Here is a 24,270-nt window from a genome sequence, read left to right as displayed (position 1 = left end):
ATATTCATTTGTCAGTCCAGTAACCACAATATGTAGTTTTGTGTCTAGTATCACAGAGTTTCCTTGGGGTTTATTCACTAGGGGGCTTAATGACATCAGAAACACTTGACTCTCACCAGATGTTGTGTTAATTATTAAGCCAAAAGAACGGCAGCAGCGTTACCTGCAGTAAAGAGAGATTTATTCATTAGAACTGCAGACGGATTACTAAAACGTGCTTATGGATTTAACTTCCTAGAGGAACAAAAGCACTCATGTTAATAAGAGCTATAAATGGCAAACTTCAACCTTACAGGAAGTGCAGTGGGATAGATTCTGAAATCAAGTATCACTTTAAATATGCATCGCTATTGCAGGTCTGTTTTTCTTCTGGCAGTCTAGAGGTGTCGTGCAAGTTGAAGCTTAAATGTGTGTAAGTGATGTGACCCTCAGGCCTCGAATGTGACTCAGTTTGTCAGCGTACCCTTCATGATTTTATGAGTCAGTTACAAAGCCTGGAACATGCTTCATGGCTCTTTGACCGCATCTTACACAGTCACTTTCCCACTGTCACTGCATTCCTTCCATTGACAGACATTTTACTGGTATCACAGCTCCTGGTGGGGCGACCGAGGCCGTCACCACAACAGCTGGCCTGCATCATGACTGTGAATCACCTGTTTTTCCAGGCAGAGATGCCCTGCCACTGAGTGTTGTGTAATCCTAAATCATCACTGCCAAATGTCACAGGCGTCTGTGTCCAGAAGCTGCATGGCCTCCCTGGCACTCAGAATGGCTTTCGTAGGTCTTTTCTTTGGATCTGCTTGCCCAAGTCTATATGTGGGTTTATAGAAATGAAATAAACTCTGTCCTTCATGTTTTTTCACTTTGGCTGCTGCTGTTCATTGATGCCGATTAATAGATGTAAGGGGTCTTTTAAAGGTCCCATATCTTAATACTTCTCATTCTGTCCATACAATTTTATGTGTATATTATAGGTTTCTGTAATTGTGTTGGCAAAATAAGTATAGATTTGCCTCTGCTTCAAACAGCACATATAGAGCCAAAGTCCTGCTCCATGTATTTGTGACCCATGGGATCTCACTGCAGGGAAAAAAATGTATTATATTCAATGACAAAAGTAATATTTTGATTGACTTTGAATTATTATGCGGTCAAGAAAATAAAGTTGGACATGAAACTGTTTCCACACAGTTAATATACATAACTATAAAGATTACACACTTGAAAGTTGCAGAGCTGATGTCTTGACTTTCTCTCCCCTGGATCAGTTCTGAGTTCTGAAGATGTCCCTTCAGCTCCAACATGACCAGACTTGAGGTGATTTTAACCTCTTTAAACTTTCTTGTCTCCCCTTGAACAATAATGTGAAATATGCCAAGTTTTGGTGTTGGTGTGGCGCATCATATGTAATGAGAGATGCAGTCCACTGAGCAGGTTCACACTGTGCTATATGGTATTTTACTGTCTTGGGTAGAACCTATAACTTCCTTGACTTGTAAAAGTATATTTGAAATTAGGGATCCACCGATACCGATACGAGTATCTGCATCAGCTCCGATACTCAGTGTGTGTACTCGTACTCGTACTCGTAAAAGACATCCGATACAAATGCACCTATACCACTTATGGCCGTGTGACATTCACAGATAAGGGCAGCAGGTATGTGGCGGTGGAATAATGTGTGGGGAGTGTGAAGTGTGTGGAGATTTTTCAAAATAAATGATGGTGATAAAAGTAATGCTGACTGCAAGTAACGTTAAAGACACAGACAGATACGGACGCAGCGTTCTGTCCGTCCTCTGCGTACATTCCATCCGTTTACCAGGTGCTTGCGGATGTGTAAACAGAATGAGAATACCAGCGGGAGTACAGAGCGGTGCGGACTGCCGCCAACAGAAGTGAAAACAAAACTTATCGCTCATTTGTCTTTTCTCTTCCTGCTGAAGCAAAGCTTTTAAACCTTACCAGTGAAAACGCTGCAATATTAGTATCACATTAGTGTTACTTCTGTCGTCTCCATGTTTGTTATTACTGACTTTCTTCTTCTTCTCAAAAAACTTTATTCTTCTTCATGGTATTTGTCCAGTATGGTTAATTAAGAGCGGCGCCCCCTGGTGGATTAATTGAGAAACGCTCATTCCATCACATTAAATGTCAGTAGCAGCACTTTGTTCCAGTCAGACTAATGATAACGACAATAAAGCACATTTACAAAAGGAACCGACAACTGGAATGGGATTATTAAGTACTCGTACTCGGTCTGGAAAAAAGTGGTATCGGTGCATCCCTATTTGAAATTGACAAACATAATTTATGTAAAGGGGGCAACATGGAGGTGCAGGGGATAGCAATGTGAGGATAAAGTGGGTTCAGCAGATGAATGAGTGAATTTGTGTAAATGGTGACACAATCCAAACTGGACCAAAAAATTATTTCTCTCGCCACTGACTGCTGTTCATATTTTTCTGGGGGGTAGGGGCTTCGTCTTCATTATTACACTGTGAGGCAAACCTGACCATCCACTTCTCATTGGGAAACATTCTAATTGGCTGTGGGTCAGTTGGTAGAGTGGGTAGTCCAATGACCGAAGGGTCGGCGGTTTGAATCCTGGCTCCGACTGTCCACATGTCGAAGTGTCTTTGGGCAAGACACTGAACCCTAAATGGCTCCCAGTAGGGCTTGGCAGCACCTTGCATTGTGGCAGCCGCCCACTGGTGTATGAGTGTGTGCATGAATGGGTAAATTTGAGGCTTTGTAAACTGCTTTGGGCACCATGAAGGTGTGGAAAAGCACTATAGAAGTGCAGTCCATATTCCATTTAACACAGATCAGCCTACGAAGCAGCTGGGGTCAGATTTTCACACCTGTAAACACCTGATAAATGCATACAGTAACATACAGCATCATATATGTCTGCACTGACCAGCTTGTTAGCATTAGCTGTTAGCCTGCAGACTGCAGCCAAACAGGAATGGTGAATAAAACCGCAACACTGCTTAAATCACTGTGTCTTTGTTCTACCAAACAACCACTAACAAAACTATATTTCTTTATGTAGTAACCTGGACAAAACAGGATATTTTCTTACATGCACAGAGCTAGCTAACGGCAAAATGATCAGCTCAATTATTAACCCTTTCATGCACACTGGTCACTACAGTGGACAGCTATTCTACAGCTGTTCTCGTATATTCATGGATTTTGTTGTTCTTTTCGTTGTTGTTGTTGTTTTTTACACGTCTTTATTAAAGTTTTAAGACACTACATGTCTTTTCTGGCATGAATTGGTAACATTATGTAGATCTCTCCTGAGCATAAAGCCCCAGAATCACAAGCCCTCCCCATAGTTTTCACACAATTTATCAGTAAATACATATTTCTGTGTGTCAAAAATTAAACATGTGGTGTCCAGCTGAGTGGACATTTTTGCAACTTCTTGAAAAACAGGTTCATAAGAATTTTTTTTTTTTCATTATTATTTTTTTATGTCTTTTTTTTTTAAAAATTTAAATTATTATTGTTATTTTTAAAATTATTATTTATTTTTCAGAAGAAAATTTTTAATCGCATTGTTTTTTTTTCATGCCTAAAAAGGAATAAAAACACTCAGGAAAATTTTTTGATTAAGGTTCTCAAAATTCGTGCATGAAAGGGTTAAAGTACTGTACACACCCAAAAAAGAATCCAATAGTAAAAGCCTTTTGCTGGTCTGCAACGTTTTTCTCTTTAGGGGGGCTATGCAGTAGTTTTGACCCACTGAAACAGGACTCATGAACATTTCAGAGCTAGTTTTCCATGGCCACTGCTCTGTTGTTGGTCAATAAAAATTGGTGGTGCTAGCAAATTTGACCTTCTTTAGTACATCACAAGACAAGGGGGGCATCTGAAATTCCACACAGTCATGTTAATTAATCGGCTAAACCAGTATAATCACTAGTATAAATATCCCATAATGCAATGCAGTTTTGGCAACAGCAATCAATGACAGAAGGTGAACACAGCCCAGTAGCAATAGTTTTACGCAAATGCGGGAAGTCCATAGTATTACACAGATGCTGAGGTCAGATGCACCGGTTACCATGGTTACGATTAGGAAGCTTTCAGGAAGTGACATGTATTCACACCCGAAGCAGCACATTCAGAACATACATTATACTTATTATTTAGACCAGGGGTGTCCAATCCTGGTCCTCGAGAGCTACTATCTTGCATGTTTTAGATGTATCCCTCTTCCAACACACCTGATTCAAATGATAAGCCTATCATCAAACTCTGCAGAAGCCTGATAATGACCATCAGGTGTGCTAGAGGAGGGAAACATCTAAAACATGCAGGATAATAGCTCTCGAGGACCAGGATTGGACACCCCTGGTCTAAATAATAATAATAATCATTTTGTCTAGCAGTGATCAGTGCTAGAGAGATTGCATCACTGAAAAAGTTAATATTTTCACCAATTTTATTTTATGCCACAATTTTTATACAAACTTCAAAATACTACAAAGATGCAACTTCATGATATTGAACCTTTTAAAATCTTCAACACCCAAGTCTGAAATGTTTATGAATATTTGTAACAACACTCTTAAATGTCATAATTCTCGCTCAGTTTTCTTAAAACTACAGCCATCTGTCCCTCGTCCAGTTAGATTATCACAGCAGACGTGATTCACCCATTCCGTGTCCAGAACGGGGATCTCTTGAAACGGCAGAAGGCAGTGAAATTATTCTGCACAAATGGCTCGGACTAAATCTTGGACTGACATCCAGAATGATCCCCAGCTTTTTACTAAACCACAAAAATCCCACAAGAAACACAATCTCCTCTGAATAGGTTAAGAAAGATCACAGTACAGAGATTATGTGGACCTTTAGTTCAAATCTGATATTATTGATGATGTTTTCCCCTATCCTTCACCCAGGTTTCTCAACCTTTTTTGAACCACGCCCCACTTTCAGCATCATGAGCCTACTGGCGCCCCCCCTATGCTTGAAAAAAATTGTGGTTGTGGTGGTGGTGGGGTATATGATATCTGTAGATAAAGCTGTGAGAAAGTGAAAGTGAGCTCCAGTCACTAGCGAATTTGTGACCAAAGGGGTGGGTGAGTGGGGGGGCATGTACCAGACAATATGTACCCCCCCCACTCACGGACCTCAATCCGTGAGCAGGGGGACAGTATGTGCAGAGTGAGTTTTAATGTTGTAATGTATTACAGTAATTGCTAAGGCACACACCCACATGCACAACAATGTCACTCACAACCCCCCCCCCCCAGGAGAGTGTCTGCGTTTTTGTGTGATGTGGCTACAAATGACTAACACCATGTCCTGACTAGACAAAGGGCCTGTGAGGAGCATATTTCATGTGTTTTGTCTAATCAGCCTTAATCTCATTTCTGCCTCAATATTTTAGGTCAAACATCAAAAAGACATCAAAACAGAGATATGCCCTCATGTGCCTACTGATCTTGCTTTCACATGTCTCTTGTTATATTATTAGATTAAAGCTTTGTCAACATGTAAACAACATTGTGATGGAGCCTTGGGTTTTTAATAGTAGTCCGTTAACCAATCGTTCAGAGCCAGTTGCTGAAATGGTCTATTTCATTTCAAAAGCCCATGTTTTTCTCTACAGGACCATATAATTCAGCTTTCCTTTGTGCCAGTATGTCACAATAACATCGGATTGAATCATCAGAAACAAGATATTCAAAATTACCAAATCCAGGTTAAAAGTGCTCTGGATGATTACAGATCACAGTGCAATGATGTGTGGCCTCCTGTAGTGATAAATACCAGCTCTGTGCAGAACAGCAGGTAGAATAGCCAGAAAGTGTTTTTACTTGAAAAGACAGGACAGTGTGGCACAATAAAAGAACATGACATCCCCAAAACAACCCGTTTTACAACAAATTATGTCTTTCTAGAAACTCAGGGGTTGGAAGTAGCAAAATACAAAAAGGCCCTGTGATTAGTCACTTTGTGTCCACCAAAAACTAAAAAGTGATTATTTTCTCTTTATAGTTGCTAGTCTGGATCAGATTGATCCTGTATATTAATACACTTACTAATATTTTGTACTGCCATTGAGCTTTTCCTATGGTGAACAGAATAGAATAGAATAGAAGATGTTTCCTTATTATTTTCTCAGTCAGGCATTTGTAGTGTAGATTGAACCTTTAAAATATTTAACTGAAATATTGCTAATCAGATTTTCACTGTAAATCCACCAAAATCCAATGTATCCTATGTGTTGTACTATAGGTTTTTATTACAAGTTAATTTCCTCAGCTACAGGAATAAAACATGTAACTGAATGTGGCATATTTTTTATATCTCGTCTTAATTGACAAATGTGTAAATGTTGGCATAAGTCAAATGGGATCAAAAAATTACTCGTCTCTTGTCATAAACTGTAATACATACACAGTATAATACAGTTTTCTGAAATGAATTCCAATAGGACACAACTGGATGGGCAGGACTTCATCTCAATTAGCTTCTTACTCATCGGCAACAAACTGGTGGTTTTGAGCTACTATGTAAAATACCCCGATGATCATAATTTGAATTGCATTGTTTGTTCTTTTTGACCCACAGCGATGCACATACAAATTGCGGGGTGTATATGTAGTCATATGGAAATGCTTCCAGGCCCTTTAGATCCTATATTTCTGGGAAACAACGGCACAGATGTGCAGGGAGTGAGTCATGTGTAATGTACAACCGGTGGGATGATGTGTGTGGTTTGATGACTCTTGCATTTCTTTGTCACTGATGGATGTTCTTAGGCTGTGTTTAAAAAAAAAAAAAAATCATGGTCCAGTGATGATGAGCGGTGCTGCTGTGTAATAATATATAGGTACAAATGTGTCAGAATGTGCTTTGACTAGCTGAGTCATTTTACATCATGTTCTGTATGTGGTCTGTTTCTTTTCATGGACTCCACAAGAACCTCCAAGTACTGAAAGTGAAACTGTTTCTTATGTAGACTTATTGGTTGTTAGTTTAGCACAGTTCATATTATTGGTGCTTAAACAGGACATGTGGCACTGCAGAACAGTGTACATTTTAGTGTTACAGTGCAAAAAAGCAGTACCAGAGAGTAATTCAATGTGTTATTGGCCTCGGGTAGAGGAGATGGCATTTTATTTAAAGTCTTTTATGAAAAGAGCATTAGCTTTTTAACTCTGGTTTTTGTCTCTCACTGGATGGCTGCGTATTTGATTTAGGCTGCGCTGTTAAAGTAAAGTATCGTGTATGTGTGTATATTGTGTGGATGATTAACCTGTTGGAGCTGATTGCAGGTTTACACTTGAAAAGCACTCGATGTGTCACTCAGTACATAACCTTTGTCGTCCTATAAACAGAATTCCTTATTCTGAATTACAATGTGTTGAATGTGTGTCACTACCAGAGGCAACAAGAGAATGGATTCAGTCAAAGTTGTCCCATGAAGATTGTTGTTGTTGGCATGGTTGTTTTTGGTGTTGTCGGTGTTGCTATTGATGTTATTAGTGTTTTTACAGTTGTTGGTGTCATTGGCGTAGTTGTAGGCATTATTGGTGTGGTTGCTGGTGTTAGTGGTGTGGTTGTTAGTGTCTTTTGCAGTTGTTGGTGTCACTGGCGTAGTTGTAGGCATTATTAGTGTGGTTGCTGGCGTTAGTGGTGTTGTTGTTGGCATTTTTTACAGTCGTTGGTGTCATTGGTGTAGTTGTAGGCATTACTGGTGTGGTTGCTGGTGTTAGTGGTGTGGTTGTTAGTGTCTTTTGCAGTTGTTGGTGTCACTGGCGTAGTTGTAGGCATTATTAGTGTGGTTGCTGGCGTTAGTGGTGTTGTTGTTGGCATTTTTTACAGTCGTTGGTGTCATTGGTGTAGTTGTAGGCATTACTGGTGTGGTTGCTGGCGTTAGTGGTGTGGTTGTTGGTGTCACTGGCGTAGTTGTAGGCATTATTGGTGTGGTTGCTGGTGTTAGTGGTGTGGTTGTTGGCGTTTTTGCAGTTGTTGGTGTTATTGGTGTAGTTGTAGGCATTATTGGTGTGGTTGCTGGCGTTAGTGGTGTGGTTGTTGGCGTTTTCGCGGTTGTTAGTGTCATTGGCGTGGTTGTAGGTGTTATTGCTGTGGTTGCTGGAGTAAGTGGTGTGGTTGTTGGCGTTTTCGCGGTTGTTAGTGTCATTGGCATCGTTGTAGGTGTTATTGCTGTGGTTGCTGGAGTAAGTGGTGTGGTTGTTGGCATTTTTTGAGGTTGCTGGTGTTGTTGGCGTTATTTATATTGTTTTTGCGGTTACTGTTGGTGGTATTGTTTCCGTTGTTGGCATTGTTGTTGTTGGTGTTAACATTATCAGTATTATTAGCATTATCATTACTTAATATTATTGCCCTGGGTTTGCATTGCATACTTTTTGAATCACATTATCATCGTCCAACTGAGCAGGATGAATAAAACTCAGTTATTTTCATCTGAGTGGGTCTGTCTCCAGTGTCAGCCATTGATTTATTGATGCACGTATTCATTCAGCAATTCATTTATTATTTTCTCTCATTTAGGATCATCAGCCTGAAAAATACTTCAGTTCAGCAGCCTTGCCTGTGTCAGCTTATAAAACCTGCAGTGAGACAGTGAGACTTTTTTTTTTTTACTAGTATCCTACACATATCCCTTGGACTGCTGTATTTTCTCTTTTTTCATGCTTTCTAAAACAGATGAGATATCAGCTGAACCACAAAAACCTCTCTGTAACCATGGTAACCTGTATTTGTACATATCTGTGTAGTGTGGTTATTGTTAACAGCTCTATTTTCTAAATGGAAAAATAAATAGATAACAAGTAAACAATCTTAATTGCGCCTCACCAAAAAAGCCATCGAGGTTAGTAAAACAAGCTATTAGCAGTTGCTGTTGTTACTGTCTCATCTTGAAAAGCATACTTTTTCTGTTAATTTAGTGTAGAATAGTAGATGCACCAGTAAACTTCCATGTTGACTTGTGTATTTAACTATGTCATATTGAACAAAGCATTACCAACAAGCACTAAGAGGCGTTGTTGGCACACTAGAGAGCCTCTGTTCTTCTTCGCATGAAACTCAACACCTGCGTTTGTGCGTCTGCCGACAGAGATACATCACCTGCCGGCTTCAGCCTTAAGCTCTCGTGCTGTCTTTCTCCATCTTGCGCGTGCACACACACACACACACACACACACACACACACACACACACACACACATCGAATATGCGCTCGCACAAACACCGGGCAGACAACAGCCGTGCAGTTTCTATCAGTCAGGAGGTATGCAGTCTGTCACCGGAGCCCACCACCAACCAGGTGGATAATTATCCCAACAGGCTCCATTTCTCACATGACAGAGAAGAAGAAGCCTGCGCATGTGCTTGTATTTTTGCATCTTACATCGCTTTGTGTAATCAAACTTTCGTGTTGCATCTGGAAATATTATTGAACTACAACCTCATTTTTGCTGGAAGAGAAAGGGAATAAAAGTTTTTCTATTGTCAACAGATGCTTAAATTTTCAGTGTCTCCATTCAGGTCACCAATATGACCTGATAAGGTAAGGTAAGATAAGATGTACTTTACTGATCCCCCCCAAGGGAAAATATAAATGTCACAGCAGCACAAGACAAAAGGCATCGAATATAATAACAACAAGTGGTGTCAGGCACAACAAACCCTGCCTCTTGCACGTATTGTAGCTTATTTTGGCATCGATCCAGCTGATGTCATCATGTCTATGCGTGTGCTGATGTCAGCATATCAGTTGCCTCTATATAGGTGCCAAGTTTGAAGTAAATTGAAACAAAATTGATGTTTTTTATAGACATTTGAAATTTCACCCCTTATAAATAAATGGGGAAAAAAAAGATGTAAAAAATTCATTAAAAAATTTAACTTTGACCTACTTTTCCCAAAATGTAACCACATCTATTCTGGGTCACTGGCAGTCTATAAACCCAATTTGGTATGAATTCAACCAATAGTTTGCTGCTACAGACGTGTGAAATTTGACCCATTATAAGTAAATGGGGGCAAAAAAAGAAGTAAAAAATTCATTTAATAAATTGAACTTTGACCTACTTTTCCCAAAATGTAATGACATCTATTGTGGGTTACTGACAATCTATAAACTCAATTTGGTATAAATCCAACCAGTAGTTTTGCTGCTAGAGTGTTAACAAAGAAACAAATAAACAAACCAACAGAACCAAAAACAATACCCCTTGCCTTCCCATTGGGGGGCAGTGTAAAAATAAAAAAAAATGTTGAAAGAAACACTAAAGTGACTAAAAATTACGCGAATAGTAATGATAATAAACTGACAAGCGTGCAGATAATACAGTGATGACATGCATTATGCGATGACAGAAAATGTATGTCCTTTTACATGATGCTATTGTTTAAGTGAAAGGCAGGAAATTTACATGACAAATACGCGGAGTGAATGTGATGCATAACAGGGTAATTCTCTGCAAGAGGAATGATCTAAATAAAAGACGAAAACAGTCCAATGTAATGAAACACAGCATAATGAAAACCATTCCTTAAAGCTGTAACGAGTGAAATCGGAGGTGGAAAACTAGAATATTCAAATACATACACTCTGTCTGCAGCTCGCTCCTCTTGTTCCAAATCCAGACTAAATATTGATGTAATTGGCCTGATATTGTTTCTTGCTGTTAATGATGAGGCTGCTTTTCCTGGCTTCTGTTGAGTCACACAGTTTAACAGTTGAGTTACATCTGCCAGAATCTGATCAGTGATCAGTTGTTACAGCTGTCAATCACATATTTAAGCCCTTATCTGCTGAGCAGGGCAAGTAGATTTTCAATAACTAGAGAACACAGGCTCAGAGTAGATCCAGAAGTCTTGTCCTCTTAGACCATCTACAATATGCTTTAAGGTAACCAAAGACCAGTGATGGTGGAAAAAAAAAAATATAGCACTGCAACTTTAATTCAATTTACAGACCATCTACTGTATTGTGATAACACAAAATAGTGATAAAATAAGTGAATTCAGTTTAATAGATCCTTAAAAATAACTGCAGTCCTAGGAATCTAACATAAATGTACCAGCTACAGATAAAATAATTACTCAGTTACTTCATACATTTTGAATTATTAAACTAATAACCAAGTATTTTAATAATAATATTTTGAATGAATAAAAGTCAAAATATTCTGATTTCAGGCTCTTTAATATGATTGTTTTTTGGTTTATTGCCTCTTCTTTTTGACAGTAAACTAAATATATTAGCATTTCTGACAAAATAAGACATTTGAATACACCATTTTGGGCTTTGGGAAATATTGATTGATCAGCTTTTTTTTTTTTTTTACCATTTTCTAGCATTTTATAGACCGACTGATGATCAATTGGTAGATAAATGATCCTTAGTTTCTCCTGATCTGAAATTGAAAAATATCGAAATGTCCAAATTGCAAAGTAACCAAAACTAGATTTTCCACACTAAATAAATTGCTAATAATGGCTGCGTGCAAAAGTGACGAGAAAAATCCTCGACTACTGGGCAGGGAGTATCTACTTTACTTGAATGCACTTAGAAAGAGCAGGGCAGTTTGTTGTTTGTTTTTTCTTTTTCTTTTTTTTTTACTCTGCTTTCACTCTGCATTTTCCAGTGGCCCTGGAGTCGCAAGTGCACTCTGTTAACCTACTGGCCACCGCCGCCCCGTTCAGCCTGCTGGATAATGACCTCACTCTGAACTGTACTGGCTCACTCGTGTGTGACTAAGGAAGTACGCTTTAGATCAGATCCATCTCTGCCTGATGAGTAGTCAGAGCAGGTTTCAAATGTCTTGTTTACGCTGTCTTTCTATGAAGGCAAGGATGGACATGACGACAGCAGTGATAAAAACTGATTTATATCCACTTGAGGTTATTTAAAAGAAACAGTGCCTCATTCTGGATATGCATCTGATGGGTTAACTGGTAGAAAATGATATATCATGGAATATCAGTCAAAACATCCAGACTCGACACCGATTAAGTATGTTTTAAGTATGAAATGGCCAAAACAGATGATTAGCAGCGGAACCGGTTTTCACTGTCAGCAAAGGCAATTATGACAACTTTCTCCTGAAAACAGATGCGTTGTATTTACAAAAAAACCCAAAAAAACTAGACCCATAGTTTTTTTTTTTTTTAATCATTGCTTTGTATTGTAATTTCACATTTCACCGTGAAATGACTACATAGATTTACTCTGCTGATGGAAGCAAACCAACATATCGTTCTGATGGTACTCTTCCAATTCATTTCATTTGTTGTGAAAATGCTGCTGTGACCATTTTCTAACACACAGATTTCCATCATAATAACCACTCAGGGTGGCAACTATGAGGCCTGATAAAGTGGTGCATTGCACAGTCTAATTATTATTCAGTAGCAGTGCTTATAAAATAGATGGATCATAATATGCAGCATGCTCCAGGAGTAAATTAGTCCCCCGCTGTGCACTTGTTAGTCGGAGATAATACTTAGGATGCTTGTGTCACAGTTGGCTCCAAAGCAAAATATTCTGTTTTGCATTTTTTTTTACTACCTATTTAATTTAAACAGCTGTATGTGTATTTCTTATCGCAATCTGCTCATATTGGTTTTTCTTAGTATTTAAAGCACTTTAACAGCTTGAAAAAGTAAAAAAAAAATTATCTGAGATTGAGTCTCGTTAAGCATCTACAAAAATCTGAAATAGAATAAACATAACGACCTCAAACTCCATTTGAAAAGCCGCTCATAGTGTTGAGATCATTTGTGAGGATTGTGTAGATCTCATTGTAACATTAGCAACACCATCGCTGAGGCTAAATGTGTTAGCAAAGCAGGTTAGCCAGTCAGATAACATTTAATAGTGTAATTGTGTGCTATAGCAGTGTCAGTGATACTATAATAATAATAACAGTGTTCTTTAATAACATGTCAACAAGCCAGTTATATTGAATATAGGCTAGCATTACATTACATTAGCAAGTATAGCTAGATCTATGGTTAGCTAGCAGCTTGTAGCTAACTATTTAGCTATCGTTAATTTGGGTTAGAGAACACTGGTGTTATAAAATTAGCTACTGTAAAAAGGAACTATATTTATTTCATAACCAGTATCACAAAGTGTATAAGAACTTACAGTATAACAACACAACAGTATTACCATTATTGGTGAGTGTACTGAATCATTTTAGGTTAGGCTAGCAGTTGGTCAAAAAGGTAAGCATAATCATCTTCTTTTTTAAGACTAAAAATGGCATACTTTCCACCATATACTGAAGTCTGAAAAGAGTTTGAGGTGTTTTAAAAAAACACATTTATTATTGTAGTGGTATAGGCAGTAGTGTGTTGTAGTTCAGGTAGGGTAGTAGTAGTAGAAGTAGTTATTGACTCAAATTGGCTTGATTATTCAACTTGTTTGTCTCAAAGTGGAACAGTACGAGAAATGCACAGAGAATGAAATATATTTACATGCATATATATCTCAGGTGTTTCTTATAAAAAGTCAGTTCTCTACAGAAGGGGGCATTGAAATTTAAAACTCCCTTCATTTTACAGCTGTGCATGGCTAGTGGCACCCCAAGTAGGGTTTCTGTTTTCTCTTAAATATATTTTTCAATCACAGTATTTGTCATTTCCTGAAAAAAAAAAAAGCGACATACTCTGATTATCAGGCATACAAACATAGGCCATTCATACCTGATTCAATTTCCTATTTTAGCCCTGTTTTGTTTGGTGAACCTGCCAGGCTTATTTTGCATGATTGGTCCTTTTCAAGTAGAACCTCAGGCCCTGCACTCATTCACACAAACCACTGCTGAACAATATCTCTGAGAACTTGAGTTGAATATGTATCTTTTGTTTGACTGTGTTGCACTTGATTAGGATATGACCACCATTACAATTAAAGTCAATATTTGATTCAAACTGGAAATAGATGTTGATGATATCCTCATGCATGGTTGCAAATTGGACATGTTGATCTTCTCCTCCCCTTCAAGAAAAATATGTTTTTTGTTTTTTTTACGTAACGTGTATAATGTATATAAGACCTAAAATTACACACTTAAAAGCCTATTGCATGTTAAGCTTTCCAGCGACTTAAAATAAATGTTTTTTATGCTTGTGGTCATTTTAAAAAACACCCTGATCGAGTTTCCATCAGATATTATCCTTACCCGATCTCCTGAGGTTATGTTGTGTCAGAGGGAAACCACTGTCATATGATAAGGTTGTATTGTGCTTTAATGCAGGTTTACATTTCATTCCAGAGTAACATTCCCGTAGATCAAAAAATGTGAAGTTTGCGAAGTTTCTTTTAATCAGAAATCCATCTCTGGAGGCATCAGGTTGGTAACTAAATCAGGAATTCTGTTTGGGGGTGAAAAGGAAACAGATAAACTAATTGGTGTGTCCACTAGTTCGGATTGACCCTGGTGTAGAAACTAGGCTACCAGCATACTCAGGCTAAATATTGAATAGTTTTCGGGTCCAGAGCTCCTCTAGGATTGGCCTGTTTGAGTCGTGGACTGTTCTATTATTGGATTAGAGGCCATGTTACTGTAATAAGGCCTGGGCATTCCCAGCAGGCACTGCTCTGCCTCATTGATCTATTGAACAATAGCTACATGTTCCAGTGCTCGGTCTCATTTTCCTTTTATCTCATGAGCTTTTGTTCAACTCTTAGGCAGCCCGTTTGCTCCAAATGAAATCGAATTTTGTGTGTGCACAGAGGCAAAATGTAACCTGCTTTTGTCTTGGCCTTTGGTGTTTTTACTGTGATCTGCCTCCTTTCTCTTCGGGTGTGATGTCTCTATTTACTGTATCCATGTCAAAGCCTGTCTCTCTGAGTTACCGACTCAAACAATGCTCCACACAGACCACACGGCAGCTCGCATTGTTTGACGTCTGTCAACATTTGCTCCCCTCGGTGTGTGTTTCCCGCCTCCAGTAGAAAACAGCCACAGCCTCATCTTCATCTTATAATGAGGAAGCTGTCTTGGTCAATTATTAGATGCTTACGTGTAGAGATAACTTCAAATTATTTGAGTTTGTTAAATGCCACAAGTATGAAGAGCTGCAACTTTGGTACACATTGTTTAGCAGGAAGTGTTTAGTTAGGCTGAGAAATGTAGTGTTTCAAGGGGGGGGTCAGCACTCCCACAGTTGTACTGAGTTGTTTAGTCAGTGAGAAGAGGGTGTAAACAACTGAAAACCTCTTCAGTAAAAAGAAGACAAAGCCAGACCTGAATCTACCTAAAAGCTGTAAGCCTTGAAAAAACAAAAACGACTTCACACGTCTGTGTTTTGATCTGTGTGTAGTCTCCCTGCATTGGCTTCAACCTCCTCTGAAATGACACATCCTGGTTCATATCATTTGTACTTGAGGCCGCTCTGTTGTTCGAGTGTGTTTCAGTGTGAGGAGTGACTGTATCAGCCTTCCTGTCGGCCTCGGCACAGCTGTGCTCTGCGGCATGTGGAGGTAGATGTACTGTGTGTGCTTTTTCTGTGATATGAGGCCAAAAAAAGCACCTGAGGCCTTGAAAGCTTAAAAGCAGTTGACTTCTCTTGTTTTTTCCCTCTCCACTTTCTCTTTGCTGTACTGGAACTTAGGGGTGTGAACCTTTACTGGCCTCAAGATCTGATTAAATTTCGACTCGCCTATCAGTGGTTCGTGATGCATCTTGATGTCACAAACTTCTATTGTTCTGCTAATGGCTACTTTTTCATCAATTAATACCACTAAGTGTATTTTATTTAAGGGGCGTCTGTCATAGAACCTGCTACCACCTCATTATATAACCAGTATAAAACTTAGAGCCTGACCGATATGCAATTTTTGGGGCTGATACTGATATTTGGGGCTAAAAAAAGCCGATATCCAATATACTGGCTCATAACCGATATATCGGCCAATATATGAAATAAGAACATTGATATACACAGGATGTAATAGTTTTATATTTGATAACGGCCTGTGATTGTCGGAGTGGGGAGGGATAGCGGTCCATGATTGTCAAGACGAAAGTGAAACTGAACACGCTTTACTATTCCTCTAACTCTCCAGGCAGCACAGACACAGGAGCAGTGAGAGAATCTCCACACAGCAAAAAAGTTAATACATCGGTTACATATTGATCGATGTTGATTAATTGGTGATATGCTATAATCGGCCTAATAAAAACAGAACAGAACAGGCTCTAATAAAAACAGAATAGAAATCCGTCTACAGACAGTGAAACGCTCAGAAATGTTGCTTTCTTAAATGAACATTACAAATTGTATTCCTTCATGTGGGCTTTGGGTTCTTTAGACTTCAATTATAATATCATCTATTTCTATAAAAGGGCTTAAAATCAATGTTAAAGAAGCTAACAGTCTGACACCAGCGTATGTCATGAATATTTCATAAAACTACAAACTTTGCAGCGCTAAGCTAACAGTAAGCAAATCCAACAATACAAATATTATTGCTTTACCACTAAAACTCACTGAATGAGACAAAGAAGAGCATAAATAATGGTTGCATTATGAAGCAATGATCATGAATTTTGTTTTACATTTGCTGTTTTCTGATCATAGCTTTGTTTTCTATGAATGAAGCTTCTGCTATGGGCTAATCCATTGTTTTGTGGAAAGAAATGGCCCAGGGTTTTAATACAGATTGTAGGCCAGTGCATGGAGGCAACATCACATCTCCTTATCTAAAAATACTTCGAGAAAAAAGAAAATTACAGGGAATGAATGGATTCATTTTTTAAGTAGGCTAACTCTGAAACTTTCCCATTTTGCTAATTTTGTACATTTTTCCTCAGTATGGTCATAAACAGACCTTAATGTAACCTGTAGAAACATGCAGAAACCCTGTGAATGTAGTCCTGCTGTTATTGGTGTGAACTCTTTGGAAAATGTTGCTTACAGTCAAGTGGTACTGTTGAATATTCTTAGTTATATGAGCCTGCAGCAGATCAAAGCAGTGTAGGTGTAAACGGTGCAGTTGGGTTTAAAGTCAGGAGGGGGAGGGATGCTTTGTGCTCATGTAGTACAGTGTGGGAGTGCTCTGTTTATTAACGATTATGGATTTGTACGAGGTCTGTTTCTATGCGTCCAGTTTCCATGCATTTACAGTTAGACAGTGTGCAAGACGACTGGATCATTTGTAAAACTGTAAAAAAAAAAAAAAAAATGGCTGATGGCCACCAGCTGCAAAAAGTTGCTGTTTTTGCACGTTTCTGGTCCTGTTTTTTGTGAGGACACATGAAGTAGACAGATGAAGCAGCATAGTGAGGATGAGCAGGCAGGCAGGTAAATAAAGCTTGCAGGCAAACAGACGGTCCTCCACCCAGAGGGATTTAGCAGCAGGAAAAGAGATGAAGACGAGGCTGATGAGACAGATCGGCTGTGTGGACATGCTATGCTGAAAATCTTGTCTCTGTGGTCACCGTCAGCTGCTATTCAACACGCATCCTTACGGTTCCATCATCACCCTGTGACTTCTCCGCTGTGTTTGCTCTTGTTATTGGTTTTACTACTTTTAGTTGGACTGTTTAGGTGTAATGTTGTCAACTTATTTCTTTTAATTGACCTGACTTTGTTTATTGAATTGTCTTTTTTAGAAATTGGTAAAAAATTAGTAATTTGAGTATTGGTTTATAAAAAAAAAAACAAACAAAGCGAATGCTTAATTGAAATAGAGGGATTTGTTTCATTTTCATGGTCAAAAATGGAGGAGAAACATTTTAAAAAGGGTTGAATTTTTTTTCTAATTTGCAGAGACAAGATTTGCAATTAAAAAATGTATTTATTTTATATATTGTGACCCAGACAAGTAAGACACTTTTGACCATGAAAACTCAAATGCCTTGAATTTTAATTTAGCATTTTCTAACCAACACGCACCAATTTTGTTTTTTAATACTCATTTTATTAATCTCTTTATTTTCGGAACTGCATAGCCTCTTAAGCCCAGTTTCCCCTGGTACCAGGGACAGTTGTTCTCTGTTGCTATGGTAATGCTATGCGGTGCTTGTAGCAATATACACATTCTATACATCCACGTAACTAGAAGAGCATAAGGTAACAGCACAACAAAACCAGATGTTGGACAACAGAACACAACTCAAACAACAAGCCTTTAAATGGGCAAATATCTAAAACAAGCTAACAGCCAAAAACTAGTGTATATCATGATTAATTTCATAAAACAGACTAATACAAAAAACTTTGCAGCGCTAAGTTAACACTAAGCAGATCCAACAGTACAAGTATTATTTCTCTACTGATAAAACTTATTGAATGAGCTGATGATTATTACACATTTTGTCTTACATTTTGCTGTTTTCTGATCATAATTTGGTTTTATATGAATGAAATTTGTGCTATCAGCTAATCCACTGTTTTGTGTTGCATTGAAATGATTCTGATTGGAACAAAAGGCTCAGAGTTTAACAGGTTAATCCTTGCTGAGGGTTATAGGAGATGCTGGAGCGTCTCCCAGATACCATCGGGTGACAGTGGGGTACACCTTATAGTGCTGACACATATAGAAAAACAACCATTCATTCTCACATTCACATTTAGATTAAACCTGTTAATGTGCATGTCTTGACCCATGGAGAATCCACGCTGAACATCCAAATTCCACTCCGGATCAAACCCACAACAATACCATAATACCAATGTCAGTAGAGAAAATCCAGTGACCCAAACATGCATATCCCATTAACACTAAGTGAGTTACTAGATGAAGACATTTTTGTCCTTTTGCATTTTCCTTTTCTTTCAGATGTCAGGGATGATTTGGACGTCTGACATTTGAGCTCAATTTTCAACATCTGTGAAGGTGCTTCAGGGCCATCCACCATTACTGATGTGGATTTGCTTTGCTGTGAATGCACACTGGAGTCCTTTACTCACACTGGATTTGGTTGCAGTTTAATGAGTTGGTTGTACTCAAATGTTTTGGGGGCTTTACAATCACATTTGATCTCAGCAAATCCTTTCTCATTGCATAGATGGGAAAATGTACAGTAGGATGTGGCGGTAGTAATCCAGCTTTGGAGACTCTGCTTTGTCTTGATGAAGGATGAAGGAGAGATTTACCATCATTTTATAAAGGTCTTTGTACGAGTGTCATGTTCAGTCACAGGCTAGATGTATAATGAAATGATTTGTGTGTTCATCTGTTAAAAAGTTTGTTATTACAGAAATTAAAGATGTTTGAAATTATTAGTTTTAGGGGTTACTGAAAAGTAGGGTGCGAACTATTTCGATTCCGGCATACAACAAAGGCGTAGAAGCCGGGAGTCAGACGTTCAAAGTATGTTAAGTTTCACTTTCGTTTTACCCCAGTTACTGTAGTTACGACAGTTACGGAACGCACCCCCACGTATATACCCCCAGCATTGTTTCGTGAAAGTAGTCTGTTTTGTTTGGGTTCTCTTTTAAAACTTGAAAGCTTTTGCCTGCTGGTCAGACTTTTAGTTTAGTTTTAAATATACTGTATGTACCTATTTTATTATCTGAAACAGTTGTATAATGTTCTTCAGCACATCTGTCATGTTCAACCTCTGACAGAAAATAAATAACCTTCTGATGTCTTCACAACTAACTTATGAGTAACGGAAAATTTAAGCTTGACAAAAATAGTAATTTGATTTAGTATATTGTGATACATATCGATATCATCTGATATGAAAAAAATTATTGTGATAGGATTTTTTTCTGTATCTCCCAGCCCTGTACTTAGGCGATTCAGTTTCTGCATCACTTTTCTACAACTTGTCCTGCAGTTTCCACTCCACCGTCCAGATGAGCCCACTGGTGGTTTCAGTGATAACCACGTCAACATCTTATTAGTTTATCCCCTCCTGTGTCTTATCTTTTCACTCCTTCCTGCTGTGACCATTCTTCAGCCTTGTTCAAGCAGATCCTGCAGTGATTACAGTCTAAAAGAGGAATCGCACATTATTTCTGTGCTTTTGCACTGTTGATGTGTGGAGACAAACAAATACCACCTAAAGGTAAAAACCAGACAACAGAGGCTCTGCTCTGTGATCTAATCAAAGTTAAAGAAGGAAAAAAAGGAGGGAAAAAAAGAAACAGTCTTGACTCTGAAACAGATGCTTCTCAGAGTTTGTGGATTCTGATTCGGATACAGAATTCCAAATATTCCAAAAATCTGTCTGCATATTGACAAATCACCTTCAGGCATGACATTGTTTTTACATAGTTGCCTCTGCTGCTTTCATTATCTTCATTAGAGGCCTTTATTTCACACCTACATGTATAGAGCAGCAGTTATATCTGTTTTTAGGACAAACTCTGAGTGTAAGTAAATCTTTTGGCTTTAGTCCAGACATTATCAACAGGAGGTTTGTTGGACAAGTGTGCATGTATTCTGCACACATGATAAAATGTTTTGGTTTAATTTGTCAACTTGTGGTCTGTGATGTACATTCCAGTGGTTTTATTTCAGTAGGTAGGTGTCAACACTGAGCCCCAGACAAACACCTTCACTCCTGTATGTGAACAAATCTCACATAGGAACCAGATTCTGTACATTTCAGTCAGGGTCAAAAGCCAGCGGAGGAGATAAGAGACTGCCTGTGTACTTCAGCCATGGCCCGGACTTTGTGACCCCTCACCTTTGACCCTTGGTACAGAGCCACCCTGTGTTCCCATTGGTCCCAGACAGGGGTTGCTCTGTTAGAAAGGCTTGAACTCTCACCTCCTGTTTCCTGCATTTATTCTCTGAAGCACATCACTCTTTCTTTATGCTCTGACCAAACCTTTCCTTTTATATTTTATTTATTTAGTATAATCCATATTTTAAGTGGAATTGACACAGTGAGATGTAGACCAGACATTACCGGTGAGATAGTGGGCTTGTGACTGGCGGTTTTGTTGTTGTGGGTATTTTTGTGTAAATGATACTAGTGGAAAGGAAGGATGGAGCATGCAGTGTTGCAGAGTGCGACCATGCTGAGTTTATCTCGAACAGATAACAACCTGGAAATTGCTTTTCTGTCTCCTTATATGTGAAGATGATAATGTTTGCTTGCCTCTTCTTCAGCTCTTTTTCTTTGTCACTGAAAAACAGAGGTGAGATTTTAGGAGTTCAATCAGTGACTTCGTTTTAGATTCGGTGTTGCCCTTGCAGTTACAGAGGTTAACATAGCTTGTTTTCTTTTTTATTGTTTCAGTCTCTTGCCAAGAAAATGCAGAATTGTCTGTTCCCCCATGCAGTAACCAGATGGGTTCTTTTTGTTGATGTGAGAAATTTGGGTTTGGCTCTTTTTGTTTTATGAATATGAAGCATAACAATGGCCTTGCTGTGCACAATGAGCACTTTGTTCGCATTCATAAAATTTCATTCTTTATGACAGCACAAAGAAACTTTTCTGAAGTTAATGCGTCATAATAGCATACCACACTAGAAAAGAGTGAAAAAAAAGTTTTTAGATGTAACAGAAATGGAAATATTTTATAAAGTGTAACCACAGTGCTCTAATGGATTACTGTGACTTTATCATCAGTACATACCATATGTTTTACAGGGTTTCCATGGGGTCTTAAAAAGTCTTACATGTCTTGAATTTACAAATCTGCATTCAATACCTTAAAATGTCTTTAAAAGGTATTAAATTTGATATGATAGGTCCTAAGTTATGTTGTCATACACTTGTTCGCTGTGTTGTGTTTAAATATATATGTTAAATGTCCAAGCTGCAAAGAAAGTATCGTTCTTCTACTCAGTTTCACCCGTTCCAACCTGACAATTTATATTGAAGTTATAAACCAGTTTTTGCAAACTTTGCAGCCCCTGGTGAGAAATGACTCGGAGCATGGGAATCAAGGCGTTGGAGTAAATAAATACATTTTCCTAAATTCAAGGAGTCATGAAATTTGGCCAGTATGGTGGTGAAAGAGGTTGTAAAATATGCATTAAATTCTGTTCTAAGTGTCTTAAAAAGGTCTTAAATTTATCTTGTAGAAACCTGTAGGAACCCTGGTTTTATCCTCTTTGCCAGAAGTCATGAATATAAAATGAATGTGCCCTCTTTGTCATTGTTGTAACAGTAATGTAATAAACCTCGACTTCCTCCTCTGCTCTTGTTTCGTGTAGGTGTAGCTGCAGCCCCTCCCCCACACACCACCTGCCAAGATGGTGGCGCTGTCACTGAAAATCTGCGTTCGCCAATGCAACGTCGTCAAGACTATGCAGTTCGAGCCCTCCACAGCCGTCTACGATGCCTGTCGGATCATAAGGGAGAGGGTCCCAGAGGCTCAGACTGGACAGGGTAAGAGTGGTTGAGTAGCACTGGAGGGGATGAAAATTACAGAGGAATAATGTCTGGACGCTTATAAGAGTTTGGATTAGATGTGTTAAGATCTTGTGATTAGTCAGGAGAGTTTAGGATAAATGACATTATCAACCACAGCTACTAAGTGGTATCAAGGCTGCACAATTACTCAATCATAATTGCAATGTCAGCCTGTGATTCAGAAGCATTTAAGGTGATTTCATAGCTGTATCAGGGTTTCTGCAGGTCATTAAAAAGCATTAAGTCATTCAATAGATTTTATGAAAATTAAGGCCATAAAGGGCATTAAAAAGCACAAAATATGATGTCCAGAGGCATTAAAAAATTACGTACACTTGATGGGGAAAAAAACATTATTTACGATTTTTTTTTATTTTTATTATATAAACATTTAATAATTTGGATCAGAAGTATAGTGTGACGATTGACAGGCAGAACCCTTTAATTAGCTATTGTTAATGGCCGATACACAAAGTCACCAACACCGGATGCTTGGAATGCAATGTGGTGTGAGTATGCTCATGCTGTGGCAAAAGACTGGAAGGAATTTTAGCAAATGCCAAAAAAATGGGAAAATGCAAGTTTCAGCAAAAGTAATTGGAGGAGGAACTATTCAGAACCTGGTTAAAGCCTGTCAACCTTAAACCATCATGTATGTATAAAACTATGTATAAAACTGTATCTGCAGGTGGACACGGGCATTAAATTTGTTTAAAGTGGCATTAAAAAACATTAAATCAGATTTGCTAATACCTGCAGAAACCCTGGGTATATTAAATTCACATTTCTGAATTGGTAATCTGTGAATTTTCCTTAATGATGCTTACTGATGATTACTTATGTGAGTCCTATGTAGAAAGTGAAAACTACAAATTGACATCAGTGTTGTCAACAAACATAACTCAACATAAGTAAGTTGCATGTAACTCCAAATTAGTGATGTTGAGTCTCGTCCTACAGTTTAACTAATTGATTGCTGTATGGTATTCATGGTGTGTATGCTTAGGTTTGTGGCTCAGATTCACTTTATTTTTAATTTTATTTTTTATTTTTTTACATCTGAGGTAGAGCATGAGGATTGTGCAAGGTCTCACTTAAGTTTTCACATTCTTCCAAAAAAATCCATGATATGATAAATGGGGAGGTCTCAGCTGAGTTGTGTTGGTGTGGAATGAGCCAAATACTTTAGTTTTTTTGTTATGAATTTTTAAGAGTTGGCCTTAGGAGCAAAATTTCATCATTGTATGTGTATGAGCTTATTTGTCCTTGGATTGAGGTGAAATTTTTACTTAACTTCCAAGAATAATGGACAACAATTCCAGCAAATAGTTGTTGCAGAAATCACACAAATAATTTATCTGAATGGTCTAGGTTAGTTAGACCCATGCAACACTCTGAGGACAGAAATCACTAAATAACTCATGTTTCTTCAGCTTCAGATTACGGCCTCTTTCTGTCTGATGAAGACCCCAGGAAAGGCATCTGGTTGGAGTCTGGTAGGACGCTGGACTACTACATGCTCCGAAATGGGGTAAATGTAGAAAACCTCTGTAACTGCACCCACATTTAGACAAACACTTAAACTCCTACTGTGTCCACGGACTCTGTATTTTTGCTGAATTGTGTGTAGCAAAGGTTACAGAGCACACACAGTTACCTCAGGAGCTCCAGTGTGTGTGGATGAAAACCCAGAGGGATGTGTGGACAAACTGACCTCCAGCATTGATTGGATCTCACTGCGTCTCAGCAACAATACAGACACAAACACACACTAACTGAAGATTTTCAGACTCGTATCCTGGGTTCAGCTGTTTGAGGAATGCCACAAAATTCATGTAGCACAATGTAAACCAAGGACGTTAGAGTCATTTTACAGGGTTTGTACGGGTGCTTGAAATCCTTGAAAATGCTTGAATTTCAA

General features: G+C 38.4%; 1 protein-coding gene across 2 annotated transcripts in view; it reads left to right on the top strand.

Annotated features, from left to right (window-relative positions):
- tln2a (talin 2a) overlaps positions 1-24,270 on the top strand; it is a 115,759-nt gene that overhangs the window by 29,471 nt on the left and 62,018 nt on the right. For both annotated transcript variants that reach the window (XM_030161254.1, XM_030161263.1), the window contains exons 3-4: positions 22,151-22,325; positions 23,783-23,880. In XM_030161254.1, the coding sequence (XP_030017114.1) occupies positions 22,190-22,325; positions 23,783-23,880 (234 nt within the window). In that variant the 5' untranslated portion in view covers positions 22,151-22,189. The remainder of the gene's footprint in view (positions 1-22,150; positions 22,326-23,782; positions 23,881-24,270) is intronic.

Source organism: Sphaeramia orbicularis, chromosome 3 (genome assembly GCF_902148855.1).
Source record: "Sphaeramia orbicularis chromosome 3, fSphaOr1.1, whole genome shotgun sequence".
NCBI classification, from domain to species: domain Eukaryota; kingdom Metazoa; phylum Chordata; class Actinopteri; order Kurtiformes; family Apogonidae; genus Sphaeramia; species Sphaeramia orbicularis.
This window is presented reverse-complemented; position numbering and strand designations above follow the sequence as displayed.